At 42.7% G+C, this 24,842-nt stretch overlaps 1 protein-coding gene across 2 annotated transcripts in view; it reads left to right on the forward strand.

The window, feature by feature from the left end:
* Positions 1 to 24,842, forward strand: part of KDM5A (lysine demethylase 5A) — a 99,002-nt gene that overhangs the window by 17,279 nt on the left and 56,881 nt on the right. For both annotated transcript variants that reach the window (XM_062194635.1, XM_062194636.1), the window contains exons 5-12: positions 886 to 1,020; positions 7,656 to 7,761; positions 9,016 to 9,107; positions 10,006 to 10,164; positions 13,609 to 13,728; positions 14,990 to 15,148; positions 22,185 to 22,366; positions 24,263 to 24,425. In XM_062194635.1, the coding sequence (XP_062050619.1) occupies positions 886 to 1,020; positions 7,656 to 7,761; positions 9,016 to 9,107; positions 10,006 to 10,164; positions 13,609 to 13,728; positions 14,990 to 15,148; positions 22,185 to 22,366; positions 24,263 to 24,425 (1,116 nt within the window). The remainder of the gene's footprint in view (positions 1 to 885; positions 1,021 to 7,655; positions 7,762 to 9,015; positions 9,108 to 10,005; positions 10,165 to 13,608; positions 13,729 to 14,989; positions 15,149 to 22,184; positions 22,367 to 24,262; positions 24,426 to 24,842) is intronic.

The raw sequence follows: 24,842 nt of genomic DNA on the forward strand, positions 1-24,842 counted from the left end.
GGAGCCAGGAGCTTCTTTTGGGTCTTCCACGTGGGTGCAGAGGCCCTAGGACTTGGGCCATCTTCTACTGCTTTCCCAGGCCATCGCAGAGAGCTGCATCAGAAGAGGAGCAGTCAGGACTCGAACTGGCACTGATACGGGATGCTGGCGCTGCAGACTGGTGCTTTAACTCGCTGCACTAGAGTGCCGGCGCCATGAGTACTCATATTTTACACAAATGACCCAAAAACACGAGTAGTTATGCTAGAAATTTGGATATGCTAGAAAGAAGCCATAATGTACTTACGTTCAATGAAAAGGTGAAAGTACATTAAGATTTTGAGAAAGAGTGACCATATTTACATAAATTTATCATAATATATTATTGTAATTTTTCTATTGTTAATTTCTTACTGTACCCAATTTATAAATTAAACTTTATTGTAGAAAAAAACTTCCTGCACATAGGGTTCCTGAGTACCATCTGCTGTTTGAGATATCCACTGAAAGTCTTGGAGCACATAACCTTTGGATAAGGGGGTACTGCTGTTACATGTCTTCTCAAATACCAGTACCACACTGTCTTGAGTGCTGTAGCTTTAAAGTAACTTTTGATATTCAGTAGTGTAAGTTTTCTAACTTTGTTATTTTTCAAAATTTATCAACAACTTATGTTTTATATATTTATATTATATTTTAGAATCAGCTTTAAATTTCTATCCCCCCAAAAAAATGCTTTGTTGGGATTTTGATAGGAATTGCCTTGAGTCTGTAGATGAATTTGTAGGGGAATCACCATCTGGTTTCCTGTAGTTGTAGGGATTTATTGGAAATGTATTATTTCTCCACTGATTCTCAAACCTGATTTACTATCAGTAAACTTCTTTCTGTGCTCTCATCTTTTAGGGAGTACAAATGCCTAATTTAGATCTTAAGGAAAAAGTGGAGCCTGAAGTTCTTGGCACTGATACCCAAACTTCCCCTGATGCAGGCACCAGAATGAATATTCTGCCGAAGAGAACAAGACGTGTAAAGTCTCAGGTATCAGTGTCCATAAGCCATTTTTCATCATTAAATGAAGAGCAATTGTCTGGTTATGGGAGGCCATTTGTGTACTGTTGTTCTTTAAAACTTGAAGTGACATCATCTTTCACCTTTGAGATGAATAGAGAAGGAATTGTAAAAATCAGTCTAATTTGATTTAGAAGGCTATTAATTTTGAAAAATTTTTGAAGATGACAGATTAGGGTGACGTGGATAATGTACTGCTAACTTCATAGACATGCTGATGATTTCTGGTACATTCTATTTTCATGGTTAGCAGAAATAAGAGAATTAGCAGTCATTTTATTTTTCAGCCACCATTCATTTAAGAACTGGAATATAGATTTCCAATGTAACTTCTATCATGTTTATGTAATCTAAAATAATTTCAACCCCTGATGCATCAGAAGAAAATAATGCCCTGGGGTGGATGATTGGCCTAACAGTTAAGATGCTGGTTAGGGTTCTTGCATGCTGTATCATCATGGTACCTTTTTTTTTTTTTTTTTAAAGATTTATTTATTTATTTATTTGAAAGAGTTACAGAGAGAGGGGGAGAGACAGAGATCCTCCATCCACTGGTTCACTCCCCAGATGGCTGCAACAGCCAGCGCTGGGGCCAGGTTAAAGCCAGGAGCCAGCAGATTTTTTAAGGACTCCCACAAGGGTATCAGGGGCCCAAGCACTGGACCATCCTCCACTGCTTTGCCCCGACCACCAGCAGGGAGCTGGATTGGAATTGGAGCAGCCAGAACATGAACTGGATCCCATATGGGATGCTGGCATCCTATGTGACAGCTTTACCCTTCCCCCCCGCTTTTTTTTTTTTTTTTTAAGATTTATTTGTTTATTTGAAAGGCAGAGTGACAAAGAGGGAGAGAGATCGTCTATTTACTGATTTACTTTCAGAATGGCTACAAAAGCCAAGTCTGGGCCAGGCTCAAGCCTGGAGCCAGGAACTCCATCCTTGTCTCCCATGTAGGTGGCAGGGACCCAAGTATGTGAGCCATCCTCCACTGCTTTCTCAGGTGCATTATCGGGAAGCTGGATTGGAAGTGGAACAGCTGGGACTTAACCTGCCATGCTGCAGCAGTGGCTCTGGAGTACCCACGTTTGGTGCTGTGCTCTGGCTTCTGATTCTAGCTTCTTGATAATGTGCACTCTAGGAAGCAGTGGTGATGGCTCCTCTTGCCACTCATGTGGGAAATCTAGATTGAATTCTTGGGTTCTGGCTTCCACCTGCTGGCTATTGTGAGCATTTGGAGGGTGAACCAGCAGATGAGAGCTTTCTCTGTACCTGTCAAATAAAAATTAAGAAAAAAAATGCCCTAATTCTTTTTTTGTCTGCCTTTTCCCTTTTCCCTTTTCCCTTTTCCCATTACTTTTTCTTTGAGGTCTTTTTTTTTTTTTTGACAGGTAGAGTTAGAGAGAGAGACAGATAGAAAGGTCTTCCTTTTCCGTTGGTTCACCCCCTAAGTGGCCGCTACGGTTGGTATGTTGCAGCTGGCGCGCTGCGCCGATCCAAAGCCAGGAGTCAGGTGCTTCCTCCTGGTTTCCCATGTGGGTGCAGGGCCCAAGAGCTGGATTGGAAGAGGAGCAGCTGGGACCAGAACTGGTGCCCATATGGGATGCTGGCACTGCAGGTGGAGGATTAACCTACTGCACCATGGTGCTGGCCCCCATACTATTTTTTTTTTTTTTTAAAGATTTATTTATTTATTTGAAAGGCAGAATTACAGAGAGGCAGAGAGAGAGAGAGAGAGAGAGAGAGACAGAGCGGCCACAATGGCTGGAGCTGGGCCGATCTGAAGCCAGGAACCAGGAGCATCTTCTGGGTCTTCCACGCGGGCGGAAGGGCCTAAGGACTTGGGCCATCCTCTGCTGTTTTCCCAGGCCATAGCAGAGAGCTGGATTGGAAGTGGAGCAGCTGGGACTCGAACTGGTGCCCATATGGGATGCTGGCACTGCAAATGACAGCTTTACCTGCTATGCCACAGCACTGGCCCCCATCATGCCATTTTGACTTTTGTTCTGAGTTTAAACTCATTGAATAGAATTCAGCCCTTAGGTCCTTTGGTAGCAGGAATGTAGGGGTCCTGGATAAGATGTGAATTTTATGGAAATTCATTTGAAAATGGTACTTCCATTATCAATTAGTAAACTGTGCTTTAGTCTTTAAATTCTTCTTTTTTTTTGTTTTTTTTTTTGACAGAGTGGACAGTGAGAGAGAGACAGAGAGAAAGGTCTTCCTTTTTGCCGTTGGTTCACCCTCCAATGGCCGCTGCGGCCAGCGCATCTTGCTGATTTGAAGCCAGGAGCCAGGTGCTTCTCCTGGTCTCCCATGCGGGTGCAGGGTCCAAGCACCTGGGCCATCCTCCACTGCACTCCCTGGCCACAGCAGAGAGCTGGCCTGGAAGAGGGGCAACCGGGATAGAATCCGGCGCCCCAACCGGGACTAGAACCCGGTGTGCTGGCGCCACAAGGTGGAGGATTAGCCTGTTAAGCCACGGCGCGCCGGCCTTATTTATTTATTTTTTGAGATTTAAAAGTATTTATTAGAATCAAGGACCTCCAGAGCCCTGTGGACGGGGGCTTCCAAGAGAGGAAAACCCAAAGGGACTGGTGGCAGTCAGCTTTAAGTACAATTTCAATAATTAGATTGGCATCCAGTTGCCAAGCAGGGACAGAAACCATCCAAAGACCTCATTTACAATTCTCTATCTTGTCTGGCCTGCTATGGTGGAATCTCAGGAGGAGCTCCCTTGCTATTCTCAGGTAAATTTGGAGATTCCGAAGGAAGGAGGGCAACCTGTTCGTTCTTGTTACAGATAAAGTTTAGGGGAAGGAAGCAAATATTGCATCGTGATCCCCTATCTGTTAACTCATCTGACTCCTCACATTTCCTCTTCCCAGAAATGGAAGCCCTAACATCTGTTAGGGGGAACTGGGCAATGATCACTCTGGCTGCTTCATGCTGAAAAGGGGTGTCTTTGGGAACAGGAGTCAAGGCAGTGTTGCAGTAGGAGGTGGCTTCTCAGCAGTAGGTGGCTTCTCCAGGGGGATGCAGTTTGGGCTATCTTTAGCTGCTTTCCCAGGCTCCTTACTAGGGAGCTGAATTGAACATGGGCAGTTGAAACTTGAACTGGTTGCTCTGATATTGGATGCACCTGTCACAGTTGACGGCTTAACATACTGCACAACGCCCACTCCGTTATTTCATCTCTCTTTTCTTTTCTTTTTTTAATATTTATTTGAAAGTGAGAGGGAGAGCAAGCTTCCATCCACTAGTTCACTCCCACGGTGGCCACAATGACCAGTGCTGGACCAGGCTGAAACCAGAAGCTTCATTTGGGTCTCCTGCATAGGTGACAGAGGCCTGAGCACTTGGGCCATCTTCTGTTGCTTTTTCAGGCATATTAGCAGGGAGCTGGATCTGAAGTAGAGCAGCCAGGACATGAACTGGCACCTATATGGAATTCTGGCTTTGCAGGGGGTGGCTTTACCTGTTACGCCACAGAGTGCCACGCCCCACCATTGTTTCATCTCTCTCTCTTTTTTTTTTATTTGACAGGTAGAGTTATAGAGAGACAGAGAGAAAGGTCTTCCTCCCATTGGTTCACTCCCCAAATGGCCACTATGGTGGCGCTGTGCCAATCCGAAGTCAGGAGCCAGGTGCTTCTTCCTGGTCTCCCATGTGGGTGCAGGGCCCTAGCACTTGGGCCATCCTCCACTGCCCTCCCAGGCCACAGCAGAGAGGTGGACTGGAAGAGGAGCAACCGGGACTAGAACCTGGCGCCCAAATGGGATGCCGGCGCCACAGGTGGAGGATTAACCAAGTGAGCCATGGTGCCGGCCCCTGTTTTCTTTTCTTTTTTTTTTTTTGACAGGCAGAGTGGACAGTGAGAGAGAGACAGAGAGAAAGGTCTTCTTTTTGCCGTTGGTTCACCCTCCAATGGCCACCGCCGTAGGCGCGCTGTGGCCGGCGCACCGCGCTGATCTGATGGCAGGAGCCAGGTGCTTCTCCTGGTCTCCCATGGGGTGCAGGGCCCAAGGACCTGGGCCATCCTCCACTGCACTCCCGGGCCACAGCAGAGAGCTGTCCTGGAAGCGGGGCAACCGGGACAGGATCGGTGCCCCGACCGGGACTAGAACCTGGTGTGCCGGCGCTGCAAGGCGGAGGATTAGCCTAGTGAGCCACGGCGCTGGCCTGCCGGCCCCTGTTTTATCTCTTAAGTCGTGTCTGGTCATGTATATATTATATTCATGTGTATATCACTGGTCATGTATTTATGGTTGTTGACTCCTTTCCTTGAACTTTGATTAACTTATTTTTCTTTGACTTCTCTGGTCCCTCTCGTCTGTTTCACCCTTTGGCCAGTCCTTAGTATCTCAGTCCTTTTGTATCTTCCCTTTCCTGTGCTGACTCCTCCAACCTGTAAGTTTCAGCCAGCTTTCTGCGTTGTAAGTACTTATTTTCTTTGTGATGAAGGTAGTCAGAATAAACACTGAGACAATGTGAGTAACCTGTTTTCCAGTTTTGTTTACCCAATGATTTTACATTCATTGGCAATTGTTACCTCTTTTATTTATTATATTGGTGATTGCAAACAGGTTAATTGTCTCCTTCTGTCATTCCTTCCACATTTATTGGCATTTTCCTAAAGAATAGCTTTTCGGGGCCGGCATTGTGGCATAGTGGGTTCAAGCTACTGCCTGCAATGCCAGCATTCCATATGGGTACTGGTTTGTATCAAGGCTGCTCCACTTCTGATCCAGCTCCCTGCTAACGGCCTGGGAAAGCAGCAACAGATTACCCAAGTGTTTGCCCCCCTGCTACTGACATGGGAGACCTGGATAAAGCTCTTGACTCCTGACTTTGGCCTGGCCCAGGCTGGCCATTGTGCTACCTGGGGAGTAAACCAGTGGATGGAAGATCTCTCTGTGTATCTCTTTCAAAATAAATAAATCTTTTAAAAAATATAGCTTTTTTCTTCTCATACTTTTTTGTTATTACCATCTTTTGCTGTTGTTTTAAAATTAGTTTTTGGTGATCTAGTTGTTCTAAATTAGACTAATGGAAAAATTAGATAAAAGTTGGAACCAGTTTGCTCCAATTTGGCTAACTAGTCATTCTAGCTGGTTCATACATCCTTCATACTGATAATTCCACTTAACCCAGCAGCACAAAATTATTTTTATGTTGTAGTTCTTTTTTTAAAAAGATTTTGTTGTTACTTATTTGAAAGGCTGAGTTACTGAGAGAGAGAGAGAGAGAGAGAGAGAGAAAGAGAGAGAACACAAGCAAGCTTCCATACTCTGGTTCACTCCCCAAATAGCCACAATGGCTGGAGCTGGGCTAATCTGAAGACAGGAGCCTCTTCCTGGTTTCTCACGTGGGTGCAGGGGTCCAAGCACTTGGGACATCCTCTGCTGTATTCCTGGTTGCATTAGCAGGGAGCTGGATTGGAAGTAGAGCAGCTGGGACTTGAATTGGTGCCCAGTTGGGATACTGGTTCCTGCAGCTGCCTAATTCTGCCAAAGTGCTGGCCCCAGGAACACATTTTCTACATTCCTATGGTTGGTGTAGCATTTTTACATTCTCATCAAGGACCCAGGCACACTCTTATACATTGCTTTCTTTAGTGTATTGGTGATAGACTCTTTCCTACATGACTGTTGCATAATCCAGCACTGTATTTTTACCAGATGGAGTACTCTTGGAAGGAAGGGAGATTGAGCAAAAATACTTAATCTTGGTGAAGCTTTCCCTTTTATTAAAAGATAAAATTTTTTCCCAGAGGCTTGTAGTCAGGTATTTTATGTCTCATTTACTGGAACTGGATCACATTCCCACCCCTAGTAGCTATGCTGTCACCAACAATGAAATTAGCATAGTTTGCTTAGAACAGTCGTGATTCATCCCCTGAATTAGACATAATGTCCTCTCATCAAAGACAGGTGTCTCTTAGCGAGTTAGAAGTGTCAAATTCTGTGCAGGCACTATGGTGTAGCTGCAGTGCTGGTTTAAGTCCGAATGCTCCACTTCTGATCCAGCTCCCTGCTGGTGCTCCTGGGAAGACAGTGGAGAACGGCCCAAGTCCTTGGGCCCTTGCACCCATGTGGGAAACCTGGAAGAAGCTTCTGGCTTCTGGATTTGGCCTGGCCTAGCGACTATTTTTGCGACTATATAGGGAGTGAACCAGGTGATGGAAGACCTCTCTCTCTGTTAACTCTGCCTTTCAAATAAATAAAAATAAATCTTAAAAAAAAAAAGCAAAACAGACCGTGAAAGCTGCTTCTAAAAATATGCCCTCAAAATGCCCTTATTTAAAAAAAAAATAAAGAAGTGTGAATTTCTATTGCATAATAACCAGTGGTGTCTGTCTTTAGACAGAACCAAAAGGACAGCTATGCTTTTATGAAAAAGAGATTTTATTTTGTGGGAAGGAATCTAGTTTCGCGTGATGCTTTGGAGACTAGTTTCCATGTAATGATAGCAAGTGGATTGAGAGGAAATCAGATAATTTTTTCCTTCATTTTGGAGAGCATACTAAAGCCTTTCTTGGGTTTAAAAATAAATGCATGAACCAAAATAATTATGCTAATATGAATTTTGTTTATTATTTCTGTAGTCAGAACCTGGAGACATGAATAGAAACACAGAACTGAAGAAACTTCAGATTTTTGGGGCTGGGCCCAAGGTTGTGGGCCTGGCAATGGGAGCAAAGGATAAAGAAGGTAAAATTTGTTATTGATCATAAGAAGAAAGAATGTGGTTATAAAGATTGAAGTGATACTTGAATTGCTGTTTGTGTTGGGAATTTCTTAAGAATTATAAATTTGCAACAAAGTTTCTAGGGAAATCACCTTTTTATAGAAGATAAATTTAAGATGTGAGGAACAATATGTTGAATTTTTATGATCTTGGAAGAGAGACCATTCCTTTTCCATGTCTGTTAGGTGAAGCAAGTTTATTGCAGTTTCTAAATGTTTGGTTACAAGAGAATGATGGAATTATTGGTTTTTTTCTTGGTAACCTAAAATGTAAATCTTTTAAATTAAAAGGCAAACAGGATTTTCTGACCATTAGTATTGAGATAGACTGGGGTTGGGGGAAGCTTAGAACTTTCAAATTCTACCCATAACTTTGATTTTTAAAAATATTTGCCCTCCCTATATTATGCCACTTCACTGAAATTATGTGTTTTCTTCAGAAAGCCTGTATTCTTCAGCTTTGCATGTTTGAAACATTTTTGTGAGTAGAATTACTATGCAAAGATCAAGTTCCTCTATTCTCCCTATGTAACATGTCAAATTTAAAACTCAGTTCGAGAAAGATAAGGCTAGATGTGTTTTGACTGTATTGTAGAACATAATAATGCTACAGTCAGAAATCATATTATTGTACGTTGTATGATGTGGATAGTTTAGTCATTTAATTCAGATTTTGGACTAGACTCTAGTACATCAGATAATGTTGTTCCATCACTCTCAAAATGTTCAATGTAGTAAGATTTACTGAATACATTTTAATGTTTCTTACTGCCCTTTTAAGAATTAAGTGTTCCACCTTTGTTATTCTTATAATTATTGTATTGCCTAGCAATGATTTTAAAACTTTAAAATTGTAATTATATCGCTGGCAATGATTTTGAAAATTATTCTTGGCCAACTTGAGAATCCCTGTAAGTACTACATATAGGCAGTGTGTATTAAGTACTGTATACAGACAGTACGGCATTAATGAAGCTCTCAAGAGCTTCATTGCTTGGATTAGAATCCCAAATCTGCCATATAACTGGCTGTGTGATTTTGAGCAGGTTATTTAGTTTCTGTATTCTGCAGGTGGTTTATCTTCATTGGGAGATAAAAGTATATCTACCTCATAGTGTTGTGAGATTTTAGCTAATTAAATAACTTTAAATAGTATCTGGTCCATAGTAAGCTCTCAACATTAGTTTTTACTATTATTATATAACTTTTTATTTTAAGATGAGGTCACCCGAAGACGAAAAGTTACCAACAGGTCAGACGCATTTAACATGCAAATGAGACAACGGAAAGGAACTCTCTCTGTTAACTTTGTAAGTGCTTTGGGATGTGTTAGGAGGGAAAGGATTAATTTTTATTTTAGTTTCACATTTTTATCCTGGTGTACTTTTATGCTGTTTAGTTCATTTGGTTAGGAGATAGTTTGATTTATGTAATGTTAACCTTGCTCTGTCATGTCCGTTCAGACTCTTTCCCGTAAGTCATTGCCTTGTGGGTAGCTTAGAGAATGAACATGAATTTGTATACAGTGCAGGTCCTTTGTATCCGTGGGTTCTGGATCCGTGAGTTCAACCAACTGCAAATTGAAAATATTTAAAAATTGTGAATTGTGTCTGTACTGAACGTGTACAGACTTTTCTTCTTGTTCTTATTCCCTAAACAAAGCAGTCTAAAAACTGCACAATATTTACATTGCATTAGGTGTTACAAATAATTTTAAGTATATAGGAGGTTGTGCATAGTTACACAAACCATATCATTTTATATAAGGAACTTGAGAAACCATGGCTTTTGGTACCTAAGGAGGTGGGGATAAGGGGTGGGATCCTGGAACCAATCCCCAGTGGATACCAAGGGAAACTGTCGAGTGTTTAGTTGTGTTACACAAGGTTCTTAGTATTCAGGCTCTGCCAAAGAGTACTTGTATGTGGGAAGAATGATGTGGTATTTTTGTTTTAAATTAATCTGATTTTCAAATATTCTAGATTTGTACTTAGTATAGCAACTTAATATTCTTTTATTAATTTGCCTTAAATGCTCTGGAAGGATATTTAGGCTGTTTAAGTACAGTTATTTGAAATAAATATTCAGGATTTAAATTATATTTACATTTTAGTATATATTATTTTGTTTGTTTCAGTTAAGGAGCCCCTGGTAAAAATTTAATATTCTGTGTTATAGAAAATAGACTTTTATTTTTCTTTTTAACAGGTTGATCTTTATGTTTGTATGTTTTGTGGTCGGGGGAACAATGAAGATAAATTGCTTTTGTGTGATGGATGTGATGACAGCTACCATACGTTTTGTCTAATTCCTCCACTACCTGATGTGCCCAAAGGAGACTGGAGGTGTCCTAAATGTGTTGCTGAGGTACAAGTCTTACCTGTATAGATCCTTTTTAAACTAAAAACAGTAATTGAAGCATACCTACATACATGTAAACAGATTCCTAAAAGCTTCTCTCACTCTCTTTGTTCAATGGCATTTAAAATTTCCAGGGTTTAAAAAAAGAGCTATTTTGAATAGAAATGTAACAGTTGTGTTGTGGCAGCTTACCTTTTGAATATTCTTTTTCTGACTGTTGGTTAGATAGATCTGTTTATTGCTGCAGATGAGTGGGACTTCTGCTCAAACTATATTTCTTTTTTTTCTAATTGAAATTGGATAGGCCGGCGCCGCGGCTCACTAGGCTAATCCTCCGCCTTGCGGCGCCGGCACACCGGGTTCTAGTCCCGGTTGGGTCCTGATTCTGTCCCGGTTGCCCCTCTTCCAGGCCAGCTCTCTGGGAGTGCAGTGGAGGATGGCCCAGGTGCTTGGACCCTGCACCCCATGGGAGACCAGGAGGAAGCACCTGGCTCCTGCCATCGGATCAGCGCGGTGCGCCGGCCGCAGCGCGCCAGCCGCGGCAGCCATTGGAGGGTGAACCAACGGTAAAGGAAGACCTTTCTCTCTGTCTCTCACTGTCCACTCTGCCTGTCAAAAAAAAAAAAAAAGAAATTGGATAGACCTGGTTTCAGATGATATATATATATATATATATATAATTATTATTTTTTTTTTTGACAGGCAGAGTGGATAGTGAGAGAGAGAGACAGAGAGAAAGGTCTTCCTTTTGCCGTTGGTTCACTCTCCAATAGCCGCTGCGGCCAGCGCATCTCGCTGATTTGAAGCCAGGAGCCAGGTGCTTCTCCTGGTCTCCCATGAGGGTACAGGACCCAAGCACTTTGGCCATCCTCCACTGCCTTCCCGGGCCATAGCAGAGAGCTGGCCTGGAAGAGGGGCAACCGGGATAGAATCCGGCACCCCAGCCGGGACTAGAACCCGGTGTGCCGGCGCCGCAAGGTGGAGGATTAGCCTGTTAAGCCACGGCGCCGGCCTAGATGATATTTTTTTTTTTAAGGTTTATTTATTTATTTATTTGAAAGAGTTAGAGAAAGAGAGAGAGACAGAGAGCCAGGTCTTCTATCAGCTGGTTCATTCCCCGGATGGCTGCGTAGGCCAGAGTTAGGCTAGGCTGAAGCCAGGAGCTTTCCATGTTGGTGGCAGGGGCTCATAAACTTGGGCCATTTTCTGCTACTTTTTCCTCAAACTCTGTTTGTGGAATAAAAATGAAGGAAAGCTATAGGTCTTCTTTTTAAGATTTTTAAAAATTTATGTACATATTTATTTGAAAGGCAGAATGATGGAGGAGTAGGAGTAGGGTGGGAGAGGAAGGGTAGGGGTAGAGAGATTGATCAGTCTTCCATCTGCTGGTTTACTCCCTAGATGTTAGCAACAGCCAGGGCTGGATCAGGTTGAAGTTAGGAGCCAGGTACTCCATCTGTATCTCCCACACAGTTGACAGGGACTGAACTGCTTAAGCCATCACCTGCTTTGCTTCCCAGGCATATATATTAGCAGGGAATTGGATTGGAACTGGAGTCGCTAGGACTCAAACCAACACTCTGATATGGTATGCAGTTGATTCCCTGAGCCACAACATTGGCTCCTGTTTCTAAAATTTTTTAAGAAAATATTTATTTATTTATTTGAAAGAATTACACACAGAGAGAAGGAGAGGCAGAGAGAGAGAGAGAGAGAGAGAAAGTCTTCCATCTGCTGGTTCTCAATTGGCCACAACAGCTGGAGCTGCGCCAATCTGAAGCCAGGAGCCAGGAGCTTCTTCTGGGTTTCCCGCGCAAGTGCAGGGGCCCAAGGACTTGGGCCATCTTGTACTGCTTTCCCAGGCCATAGCAGAGAGCTGGATCGGAAGAGGAGCAGCTGGGACTTGAACTGCCACCCACATGATGCTGGCACTGCATGCGGCAGCCGCAGTGTTTCTGAAATTTTTAACTAGGGCCGGCGCCGCGGCTCAATAGCTAATCCTCTGCCTTGCGGCGCCGGCACACCGGGTTCTAGTCCTGGTCATGGCGCCGGATTCTGTCCCGGTTGCCCCTCTTCCAGGCCAGCTCTCTGCTGTGGCCAGGGAGTGCAGTGGAGGATGGCCAGGTGCTTGGGCCCTGCACCCCATGGGAGACCAGGAGAAGCACCTGGCTCCTGCCATCGGATCGGCGTGGTGCGCCGGCCGCAGCGTGCCTACCGCGGCGGCCATTGGAGGGTGAACCAACGGTAAAGGAAGACCTTTCTTTCTGTTTCTCTGTCTCACTGTCCACTCTGCCTGTCAAAAAATTAAAAAAAAATAAAAATAAAAAATTAAAATTTTTAACTAAAAAATGTGTAATAAGACCTGAAGCTCTAGAACTTGATATTTATGCTTTCAGTTTTCATTCTGTTAACGTGGTGATGTCTTTTAGCTTGTTCAAATTTTCATTTTACTGTTGTTAATTTTTCTTAATGATAAGATTGATAATATCATTTTCATGAAATGTCTAGTCTGCTTACTACTTTTACAAAACATGATAGGACATTGAAGAAAAGGAGTTAGCTGGGTTTATGTAGGTGTGTTCAGAGGCTGTTTATGGCCTTTGAATTATTTATTTACTATTTTGAAGGTTGTCGATTCAGAGGCAGTTTTACTCTAAATTTTTGTTTAGACGTTGGTCATGGTGATTGATAGTGTGAACAAATTTTTCTGTCCAGATAGCCTAGCAATCCAGTGGCTATCCCATTATCCATTACCTTTCGTTCTCTCTTGAATATTTCTTTCTTCATGGCCAATCTACTGATGCGCTAAGCATAACAGGCCTCCCTGGGCTTGATTCCAGCTCAGTAATCCTTCCAGTGCTTGTCTTGGCACCAGAATGCAGTGTAAACTGCAGAGTCTACACCTGTTTCATTTCTACCTTCCTGTTGTGAAAAAGAAGTTGAGGTTCTTAAACATCATTTTCTGTTACTATTTTGTAGGTAATATTTGTTTTGCTTCCTTGTTTATTTGATTTGCTTTACCTAGAAAAATGATCAAAGGAGGTAGTACCTAAGAGCTTTAATGCTTTTCTTTTTTTTTTTTTTGACAGGCAGAGTTAGACAGAGAGACAGAAAGAAAGGTCTTCCTTCCGTTGGTTCACCCCCCAAATGGCCGCTATGGCTGGCGTGCTGCGCCGATCTGAAGCCAGGAGCCAGGTGCTTTCTCCTGGTCTCCCATGCAGGTGCAGGTGCCCAAGCACTTGGGCCATGCTCCACTGCTTTCCCGGGCCACAGCAGAGAGCTGGACTGGAAGAGGAGCAACCGGGACAGAATCTGGCACCCAAACTGGGACTAGAACTCGGTGTGCCGGTGCCGTAGGCAGAGGATTAGCCAAGTGAGCCGTGGCGCCGGCCTTATGTTTTCTTTAGTTCAGTTGCAGTGAGTTAATGTTAGATGATTTTTTCTTTCCAGGAGTGTAACAAACCTCGAGAAGCCTTTGGATTTGAACAAGCTGTACGAGAGTATACACTTCAGAGCTTTGGAGAGATGGCAGATAATTTTAAGTCTGATTATTTCAATATGCCAGTCCATGTGAGTAGCTATCTTTTAGGTTACTTTGTGAACATACAAAGATTTATTTGACTTAAAATCTTTCAGCTTATTTATTACTTTCATTATTTTGTGGAAAACAGGGACAGCATGAAAATGGTGTGAGAACATTAAATCTAAAGCTAGTGTGGTAGTTTATACTTGCCTGTTAAGAAATCTTAGGTTCATGTTTGAATTGCTTTTATTAGCCCTCTTTACTTACAGAAAAGCATGAGGTATTTGGTTGTTGCTGCTTTTATTTAATAGGTTATTTTTAATTAATTAATTAACTAGAGAGAGAGATCTTCTGTCCATTCGTTCACTTCCCCAGATGGCTGCAACTGCCAAATCTGGGCCAGGCCAAAGCCAGGAGCCTAGAACTCCATCCTAGTCTCCTACCTGGGTGGTAGGGGCCCAAGTACTTGGCCATCTTCCACAGCTTTCCCAGGTGCATAATCACGGGGCTGGATTGGAAGTGAGGTACCCAGGACTTGAACTACTACTCTAAAATGGGGTGTTGGCATTGTAAGCTTCAACGTGACCACATGCTGACCCCTTGTTTAGTTATTTTTTTTTTTTTTTCTTTTGAAAGTCAGAGTTACACAGAGGAGAGGCAGAGAGAGAGGTCTTCCATCCGATGGTTCACTTCCCAGTTGGTTGTAATGGCCAGAACTGTGCCAGTCCAAAGCCAAGAGCCAGGAGCTTCCTCTAGGCCTCCCACGTGGGTGCAGGGGCCCAAGGACTTGGGCCATCCTCCACTGCTTTCCCAGGCCATAGCAGAGAGCTAGATCAGAAATGGAGAAGCCGGGTCTCGAACTGGCGCCCATATGGGATGCCGGCGCTTCAGGCCAGGGTGTTAACCCACTGCGCCACAGCACCAGCCTCTAAATAATATGGAGTTTGTTCATTTTCTTTGGTGATCTTGGGCTTATCTTAGTACCTGTCAAAAATTTTTGCTAAAACTGTTAACATTCAGCCTTGTTGTTTATATTTCCTTGTTCTCCTTGGGGTCCCTCTTATTTGAGAAGCAGCTTTTTTCAGAAAAAGACTGTTTAAGGTTACTATGTTTTTCTGAACATTGAAGTTCTTTAATGTCTTCAGGTTTTCCCCATTTTCAGTGGAGAAAGCTAAGACTTGAGGAATTTTTGCCCTGGGAACTGAGGTTTTTTTAAATTCCAGTGTGAGTTTGTGTCGCTTGACCTGAGTGTTATGTTTTAGTGGGTTTTAGTTATAAGGCGTTAATAATCATTTTTTGTCTCTGTAGATGGTTCCCACAGAACTCGTAGAAAAGGAATTCTGGCGGCTGGTGAGCAGCATCGAAGAAGATGTCATTGTAGAGTATGGAGCTGATATCTCCTCAAAAGACTTTGGAAGTGGATTTCCTGTCAAGGATGGTCGGAGGAAGATGCTACCTGAAGAAGAGGTACATATAGTGTTACCCAAATGTCTGCTTTTTCCCTCAAGCTGAGTTGGCCTTTGCATAGAAAACTACCTTTCTCTACTCATAAGGGACCATGTTATCATGTTATCTTAAAAGTATGAAGTATTTAGGATTTGTGGGCTGGTGTTGTGGCATAGTGGATTAAGCCACTGCCTGTGATACCAGCATCCCGTATATGTGCTGGTTCATGTCCGATCCAGCTCTCTTCTAATGTGTCTGGGAAGGCAGTGGAGAATGACCCAATTGCTTGGGCTCCTGCCACCCAGGTAGGAGATGGGGATGAAGTTCCAGGATCCTGGCTTTGGCCTGGTCTAGCCTGTCCATTGAGGCCATTTAGGGAGTGAACCAGTAATGGAAGATCTCTGTATCTATCCCGCTCTTTTTGTAATTCGACTTTTCAAATAAATAAATAAACCTTTAAAAAAACAGGATTTGGACAATATAAATTAGTCTTCAGTTTAAAAAAACAACAAATTCAAAATGCCTTTATAATTATTTAACTTCATTTTAATTATTTTTTAAAAATTACATTTTATTGATAGTTTCAGAAATAATTTTTCTTTAGTACTTGAGCAGATAGACTTTCAGTTATACATTTAAAATTTTTTGAGAGGCAGAGAGAATATGAGCTTCCATTTGCTAATTCACTTCCTAAATTCCTGCAACAGCTGGGGCTGGGCTGGAACTAGGCCAGGAGCCAAGAATTCAGTATAGGTCTTCCATGTGGGTTGTAGGAACCCAATCCTATTAACCATCACTTACTTCCTAGGGTCTACGTTATCAGGAAGCCGGAATCAGGAGCCAGAACTGGGTATTGAACCCAGGTACTCCAGTATGGGACATGGATACCTTAGCCAGCATCCTAGCTGCTCAGCCAAATGCTTCCTCCCAAATATGCATTTTTTTTTAAGATTTTAGATATTTATTTGAAAGGCATCTGCTGGTTCACTCTCCAAATAGCCTCAATGGCCAGGGCTTGGCCAGGCCGAAGCTAGGAGCCAGGAGCTTTTTCGGGTCTCCCATGTGGGTACAGAGGACTAAAGACTTGGCCCATCCTCTGCTGCTTTCCCACACGCATTAGCAGGAAGGTAAATTGGAAGTGAGCAGCCTGGATTTGACCTGGCATCCCATATGGATGGGCTGTGGCATAACCCACCATGCCACAGCACTCTCCCCCAAAGCGTACTTTTAAAACAATGTACAAATAAAGTCCTGTCATTTAGGAGATGTATAAAACTTTTTTGTATAAAGCTGAATTAAGATGTTCATTTCTTTTCTTTTTCCTTTGGTCCTTGCCACTTTCCCCCCTCCATAATTGACTGTAATTTAAGGATTTTGTCTCCTGTTGGAAGAAGTGCTGAATTTACTCCATTATCAAATTCTGGCAACATGTGTGAAATGTTGCCTCCCAGAGAAGCTCATTTGTGACTCTGCACAAGGTTTATGGTAGGGACTGGTGACATGAGTAGCCTTTGCTAAATGTGCACAAAAATTGTTGGACTCTTGGAAGGAAAGCAAGTATGTAGCCTAAAAGTACATTACACAAATGTCTTGGGCACTGTGATCCATTCTTATATTTAGGAAGTTTAATGTTAGTGTAGGAAACTATTTTTTTTCTTGTACTTGCTCTTTTTTTTTTTAAAGAAAACTTTTATTTAATAAATATAAATTTCATAAGTACAACTTTTGGATTATAGCAATCTTTTCCCCAAAAACTGCCCTTTCACCCCCAAACCATCCCACCTCCTACTCCCTCTCCCATGCCAGCTTTCCAGATACTTCAAGGGCTGAACTTTAAGCAGGCCCTCCTAAGTATGGCAATCTCCGCCCTGCTATATATATATATTTTTAAGATTTTATTTATTTTGTTGAGAGGTAGAGTTACAGACAGTGAGAGGGAGAGACAGAGAGAAAGGTCTTGCATCTGATGGTTCATTTTGCAAATGGCTGCAACAGCCGGAGCTGAGCCGATTTGTAGCCAGAAGCCAGGATCTTCTTCCGGGTCTCCCATGCGGGTGCAGGGGCCCAAACACTTGGACCATCTTATACTGCTTTCCCAGGCCATACAAGAGAGCTGGATTGGAAAAGTAGCAGCCAGGACTAGAACTGGGCCCCGTATGGGATGCTGGTGCTGCAGGCGGAGGATTAATCTACTTTGCCACAGTGCTGGCCTTTGTTTTGTTTTCTTAGATTTAAAAGTATTTATTAGAATCAAAGGCTTCCATCCAGAGCAGTGTGGAGGGGGGCTTCCAAGAGAGGAAAACCCAAAGGGGTTGGTTTTTTAATTTAGATATTTATGGTAGTAGACAGACAGAAGTCCCAACCTCTGGCTCATCCCACAAATGCTCAGGAACTGAGAACTTAATCCAGGTTTCCCCTGTGGTTGGCAGGGACCCAGTTACATGCTGCCTCCCTGGGTCTGCATTAGCAGGAAACAGGAATTGGGAGTGGAACTGATACTCAAACCTTGGCACTCAGATAGGGCTACAGGTGTCCCAGGTAGCCTCTTAGCCACTGTTGAGGTTTACACCTGCCCCTTTCCCTTAAAATTTTAGAATTTGTGGGTCAGTGGGTATTTATAATGCAGTTCTGCTTACTTTTGTTTGAAGATTTCCCATAATTAAAAATTTATAAATGTGTAGGGCCAGCACTGTGGCGTAGCTGGAAAAGCTGCTGCTCGTAATTCTGGTATTCTGTTTCATTTGGGCACAGTTCTAGTCCTGGCTGCTCCAATTCTGATCCTGCTCCCTGCTAATGTGCCTGGGAAAGCGAAAGATGGCCCACGTGCTTTGACACCTGCATGCATGCGGAGACTCAGAAAAAGCTCTAGGCTCCTGGCTTTGGCCCAGCCTGTCCTTGGTGGTTGCAGCCATTTGGGGAGTGAATCAGTGAATGATCTCTCTCTCTTTCTCTCCCTGTAACTCTGCCTTTCAAGTTGAAAAAAAGAGAAAAGAAAAGAAAAGATACAGGATGAGTAAAAAACTCTTTGGTATTTAAAAAAATATTTAGTTATTTTATTGTGTTTGATTTTTCAAAATGTTTATTTCCCTGTTGAATGTAGGTTAAAATCCAAGCTTAGTTCTTTCCATTCTTATTTCTTATTTGTATGACTCTTGCACTGTGGCACTTCAGCAGCCTGATTAGTGTATTCCATCTCTGTTTCATCTTTTTCTTTGCTGTAGCTGTCCTTCACAAAATGTTTAACCAAATCTTATCTACCCTTCAAAGTTTCTTCCTTTTCTATGAAGTTTTCCTAACATATCAAACTCATGATGATAACTATTTCCTTGTCCCCTGAAGAACTGTGTAATTTATTTGTATATATCTGTAGTTGGAATTTGATATATATTACCTTGTGTGGTAACTTTTCTGTGTGTAGACCTTATTTCCTCAGTTAGATTGCTTATATTTTCAACCAACTAAACAAACTGAAAAACAAGGGGGAGTAGTAGCTGTTGAAATCTATTTTTTAACATTTTAGATTGTAGAAGTTACATCTCTTATTTCATATTGAACTTCCCTCTTTAAACCGATAGATTTTCTTATTTTCTCCTCCATGACTTTTTTTTTTTTTTTTTAAAAGATTTATTTATTTGAAAGGCAGAGTTACAGAGAGGCAGAGGCAGAGAGAGAGCAAGAGAGAGAGAGAGATCTTCCATTTGCTGGTTCACTCTCTAGATGGCTGCAATGGCTGGTTCTGGGCTGATCTGAAGCCAGAATCCAGAAGCTTCCTCTGGGTCTCCCAACGTGAGAGCTGAATTGGAAGCAGAGAAGCAGGGTCTTGAATCGGTGCCCGTATGGGATGTTGGCACTGCAGGCAGAGGTTTTTCCCGCTATGCCCAGCACTGGCTCCTTCTCCAGGACTCTTGACTACATTTTTTAAAAAAGGATTTATTTGGCCAGCGCCGTGGCTCAACAGGCTAATCCTCTGCCTTGTGGCGCCGGCACACTGGGTTCTAGTTCTGGTCGGGGCGCCGGATTCTGTCCCGGTTGCCCCTCTTCCAGGCCAGCTCTCTGCTATGGCCCGGAAGTGCAGTGGAGGATGGCCCAAGTCCTTGGGCTCTGCACGCCATGGGAGGCCAGGAGGAAGCTCCTGGCTCCTGGCTTTGGATCAGCGCAGTGTGCTGGCTGCAGTGCGCCGGCCGCGGCCGCCATTGGAGGGTGAACCAACAGCAAAGGAAGACTTTTCTCTCTGTCTCTCTCTCACTGTCCACTCTGCCTGTCAAAAAAAAAAAAAAAAAAAAAAAAACACGATTTATTTTAAAGGTAGAGTGACAGAGAAGGGAAGAAACAGAGTGGGAAAGAGATTTTCCATCTGCGGTTTCACTTCCCAAATGTCTGCAACTGCCAGGGCATGGCCAGGCTGAAGCCAAGAACCAGGAACTCCATCCAGGTTACTCTTAACTGGTGCACTGATATGGGAAGCTTGGCATTGCAGGTGCTGGCTTAACCAACTGCATCATGGCGCTGGCCCCTTACCTACATTTTTATAGTTCCCATATCTTTTTGCTGCCTTATGGATAATTTCCTCAGATATTTCTTTTTTAAAGATTTATTTATTTATTTTAGGCCGGCGCCGCGGCTCAATAGGCTAATCCTCCGCCTTGCGGCGTCGGCACACCGGGTTCTAGTCCCGGTCGGGGCACCGATCCTGTCCTGGTTGCCCCTCTTCCAGGCCAGCTCTCTGCTGTGGCCCGGGAGTGTAGTGGAGGATGGCCCAAGTCCTTGGGCCCTGCACCCCATGGGAGACCAGGATAAGCACCTGGCTCCTGCCATTGGATCAGTGCGGTGCGCCGGCTGCAGCGCGCCGGCTGTGGCGGCCATTGGAGGGTGAACTAACGGCAAAAAGGAAGACCTTTCTCTCTGTCTCTCTCTCACTGTCCACTTTGCCTGTCAAAAAAAAAAAAAAAAGGTTTATTTATTTATTTGAAAGTCAGAATTACACACAGAGGAGAGGCAGAGAGAGAGGTCTTCCATCTAGTGGTTCACTCCCCAGTTGGCTGCAATCGCTGGAGCTGCGCCGATCCGAAGCCAGGAGCCAGAAGCTTCCCCCGGATCTCCCGTGTAGGTGCAGGGGCCCAAGGACTTGTCCCTCTTCTGCTATCCCAGGCCATAGTAGAGAGCTGGATCGGAAGAGGAACAACTGGGACTAGAACCGGCACCCACATGGGATGCTATCACTTCAGGCCAGGGCTTACATCCAGTTAGAAACAACTATGAAAACTGCAAACAGCGTCCTTTTTCTTTCTGGTTTTGTTCCATCTCTCCTAGAAACTGGAAATTCCTGTCTTTTGAGTTCAGCTGTTACAGAAGTTTTTTGTTATTATTATTACAACTTATCCAATATTTCTCTGTGTTTGTAGTGGGTGGTGGTGGTGACAACTTTTCTTTCTTTCTTTCTTTTTTTTTTTTTTTTAAGATTGATTTATTTGAAAGAGCTACACAGCTTCCATGTGCTGATTTACTCCCCAGATGGCTGCAACGGTTGGGGCTGGGCCAGACCAAAGTCAGGAGCTTCCTCCAGGTCTCCCACGTGGGTGGCAGGGGTCCGAGCACTTGGGCCATCATCCATTGCTTTTCCAGGCCATTAACAGGGAGCTGGATCGGAAGTGGTACAGCTGGGACATGAAAGGCACCCATACGGGATGTTGGTGTCGCAGGTGACGGCTTTACGCACTATGCCACAGAGCTGGCTCTGGTGGTGACTTTGTGTATCATGTCAGCCTTCAATGTTGCCACAGATTCATGGTCATCTATTTTATTATGTTGTGTCTTCACATTATCTAGTACCATTCTGTAAATACAGTAACAATGTCTTGGGAAGTTATGCTACTGGGGATAAATAGAAATTTTATTTATATATTTATATGTTTATTTATTTATTTGACAGGCAGAGTTAGGGAGAGACAGAGAGAAAGGTCTTCCTTCCATTGGTTCACCCCCCAAATGGCTGCCACGGCTGGCGCGCTGCGCTGATCCGAAGCCAGGAGCCAGGTGTTCCCTCCTGGTCTCCCATGCGGGTGCAGGGCCCAAGCACCTGGGCCATTCTCCACTGCCTTCCTGGGCCACAGCAGAGAGCTGGCCTGGAAGAGGAGCAACTGTGACAGAACTGGCGCCTCAATCGGGACTAGAACTCGGTGTGCCTGCGCTGCAGGTGGAGGATTAGCCTAGTGAGCCGCGGCGCCGGCCGATAAAGAGAAATATAATAGCAGCCTCTCAATATAGGCCTCACAGCAGGCATTTAGGTCCAGTTCCATTTCCAGCTCTGGCTCCTGATTCTAGCTTTTTGCCAGTGTAGACCCTGGGACCCAGTGGGGATGGTTTAGGACTCAGTGGTGGGGGACCTTTTTATACCAAAGGCCATTGGGATGTAACATTCACAGGCCATACAGAATTACCCAGTTACTGTTTAGCCTGCTACAGATTTATTGAATTTTGAGTCCCATTTGTGGTTGTCTTTGTAGGCAACCAAATGAGTTTGTGGGACTTAAGTGATCTGCAGGCTTGACATTCCCCATCCTGGTAATTGGGCTACCAAGTGATTGGGTTCTTGCCACCCACATGGGAGGCTTGCAATGAGTTCCTGACTTAAGGCTTTGGCCTGGGCTAACATTGGCCATTGCAGGCATTTGGGGAGTGAACTAGCAGATGTGAGTTCACTCTCTCTCTCTTTCTCTCTCTCTTATTACCTCCCCAATAAATGAAAGTAAAAATAAACAGGCATCACATTTTTTTTACTGATAGTCTGGGGAGTAATAATAAGCTTTGCTCTTGGGCCTCAGAGTAAACCTAGAGGCATCTGAAATAGAAGGAAATGTAAATAGAACCTAGTTAGGAGGTAAGATTACATATTTGGTTACATGAGTTACATGTAGTTGAGAAAAAGAGCACATCTTCTATAGCCTAGATTGTTGTAAATATACAAAATTTACTTTGGTGGTAGATTCCTTTTAGATTTCTGTTGTATACTTGTCATTTCTGCTCTTTCATTTAACTTTTTTTTTTTTGTCTTTTATAGGAATATGCACTTTCTGGTTGGAATTTGAATAACATGCCTGTCCTAGAACAGTCTGTTCTTGCACATATTAATGTGGACATCTCTGGAATGAAGGTGCCATGGCTGTATGTGGGAATGTGCTTTTCTTCTTTCTGCTGGCACATTGAAGATCACTGGAGTTATTCCATCAATTACTTACACTGGTATGTGCTATATTCAGTATAGCATGCATACATACTTAGTGATCTTTTCTCAGATGTAATAATACTGGGTGATAGTTTAAGGAGAACAAACTTTGCAAGTATTTCCTACCCAAATGTTGAATAATAATATATTGGAGAGAGAAGAGATTTTGCATTTTAAAGTATATGTAGGGGCTGGCACTGTGGTATAGCTGGTAAAAGCTGCTACCTGCAGTGCTGGCATCTCATGGACGCCAATTTGAGTCCCGGCTGCTCTACTTCGGATGGAAGACGATCTCTCTCTCTCTGCCTCTGCCTCTCTGTAACTCTGCCTTTCAAATAAATAAATCAGTCTTTTTTTAAAAAAAAGTATATGTAGGTAGCAGTGCCCAGAGTTTTAGAGCAAATGATGTATATTTGCTGAAAACTCTTTTGGTTTGTCTTTTTTTTTTTTAAATTTTTTATTTTAAAGAGAGAGAGAGAGAGAAAGAGAGAGACACTCCCATCCATTGATTCACTCCTGCGGTGCCTGTAACAGAGCTGTGCCAGGCGAAAGCCAGAAGCCAGGAGCTCAGCCCAGGTCTTCCATGTGGATGGCAGTGACCCAAATGCTTGAGCCGTCATCTTCTACTTCCCAGGATGTACATTAGCAGGAGGCTAGAATCAGGAGTGGAGCCAGCACTCAAACCTAAATACTCTGATATGACCTGTGGGCACCTCAAGTGGTGTCTTAACTACTGTGCCACCCGTCCTATGGTGTATCTTTTGTTATGCTGGACAGATGTTTAAAGTTTGTGTAATTAAGATACAACCTTCAGTATTTGAAGTTTTCAAGAATATTTTTAAAATAAATTTTCTTTAAAAATTCCCAAGTTACACATAATCACAAAAGTGATTAAATACTTTGCTGACTTGTTTTATATCTAACCCACAGCTTTTACTTTCTTAGGCAGTTCTCTGCCCACTATTAAATCTTTGCTGGATGATATTTTTTTCTCTTTGTCGAAGAAACTACATAATATTGAGTAGAAAACTCGTGATTTTCTTGTCATGTTTTATTGCTGTATAGTGTGATATTATAGCTGCTAGCCATATGTGGCTATTTAAATTTAAAGTAGTTAAGAATAAGTAAAATTAAAAATTTACTTGTGCTTGCCACATTCAAGCACTTCATAGACATGTGAGTAGGAACTGCTCACTGTTTTGACCAGCACAAACAGAACATTTAATATCACTCTATTAAAAACTGTTCTATAGTCTTAAGAATTCTAGAGGGTTAAGAATATAGTTTTCCTATAAATAGCTTGACTAATATTAAATCGTTTTCTTGGAGTACAGCTTAGTGTTCTACATGAATTGTAGTCTTCTGAAGTCTAGTGGACTAATGATGTCAAGTTTTTGGTCCTTAAGGTTTATAGACAGAACTATATTCAAAGTTTCAATAAATTTTAGCCTTGGCTTATTTTCTTGGGTAGTAAAATTGAATTCAATTTGAATGAAGTTACAGGTATTCTAGAGAGCATTAATTATTGCTTTTGCTTTGATTATTTTGGGTATAATTAGACTGTCCAGTGGACCTGTGAATCCAGGCAGTATATTAGTTTCATTCGGAACAGTGTTTGCTTTCCATTTAGTGTCTTTCCTGTTTGAAGATACTCATCCACTTTAACAAGTCCGTGTGCTTTGAGTTGCTTTTCTGATAGAGGTGATAAGTATGTGTCTGATCTCTGTAGTCTTATCTTTTGTTAGGAATGGTAGCACAGGTTTGTGTGACGGTTGTCTAGAATTTGGTGTATATAATCTCTGGCCATGGAATAAGAAAAAGTTAATTTAGTTGGTTTGAATCAGAGACCTTGGTCTCATGGGTATTATGTTCTACCTAGCTAAAAGCTAAACAATTATTTATTTTTTTGCTAGGGGGGAGCCAAAGACATGGTATGGTGTGCCATCTCATGCTGCAGAACAACTGGAGGAGGTGATGAGGGAGCTGGCTCCTGAGTTATTTGAATCCCAGCCTGATCTCCTACATCAGTTAGTAACCATAATGAACCCCAATGTGCTAATGGAGCATGGTGTGCCTGTGAGTCATTTTGTGTCTCCCTTCAGTATTTTAAATTTAAAGTTATTATTGCTTTTGATTAGAATGGAGTCAAAACATATGCCTTATTTTGTAACTCAGGATGAAAGGTCATGTCATCTAATAGCTAAATTTATACTCAGAAGGGAACATCTTTTATCTGATTAAGAATAAATAAATCCTGATTATAATCTGAATCATGCTTTATGTATAGCTATCTTCTGTTTTCAGTAAATTACTTTCTGATTTGAAGAATAAACTCCTGTTCTTTATCCTCCTTTTGCCAAAATATAGGTATATTTTAGGATATATATATATATATATATTTAAAAAGATTTATTTATTTATTTGATAGGCAGAGGGAGAGACAGAGAGGGATCTCTGTCTGTTGGTTCACACTCTGTGGCTGCGATGGCCATG

This window comes from Lepus europaeus, chromosome 6 (genome assembly GCF_033115175.1).
Source record: "Lepus europaeus isolate LE1 chromosome 6, mLepTim1.pri, whole genome shotgun sequence".
NCBI lineage: Eukaryota > Metazoa > Chordata > Mammalia > Lagomorpha > Leporidae > Lepus > Lepus europaeus.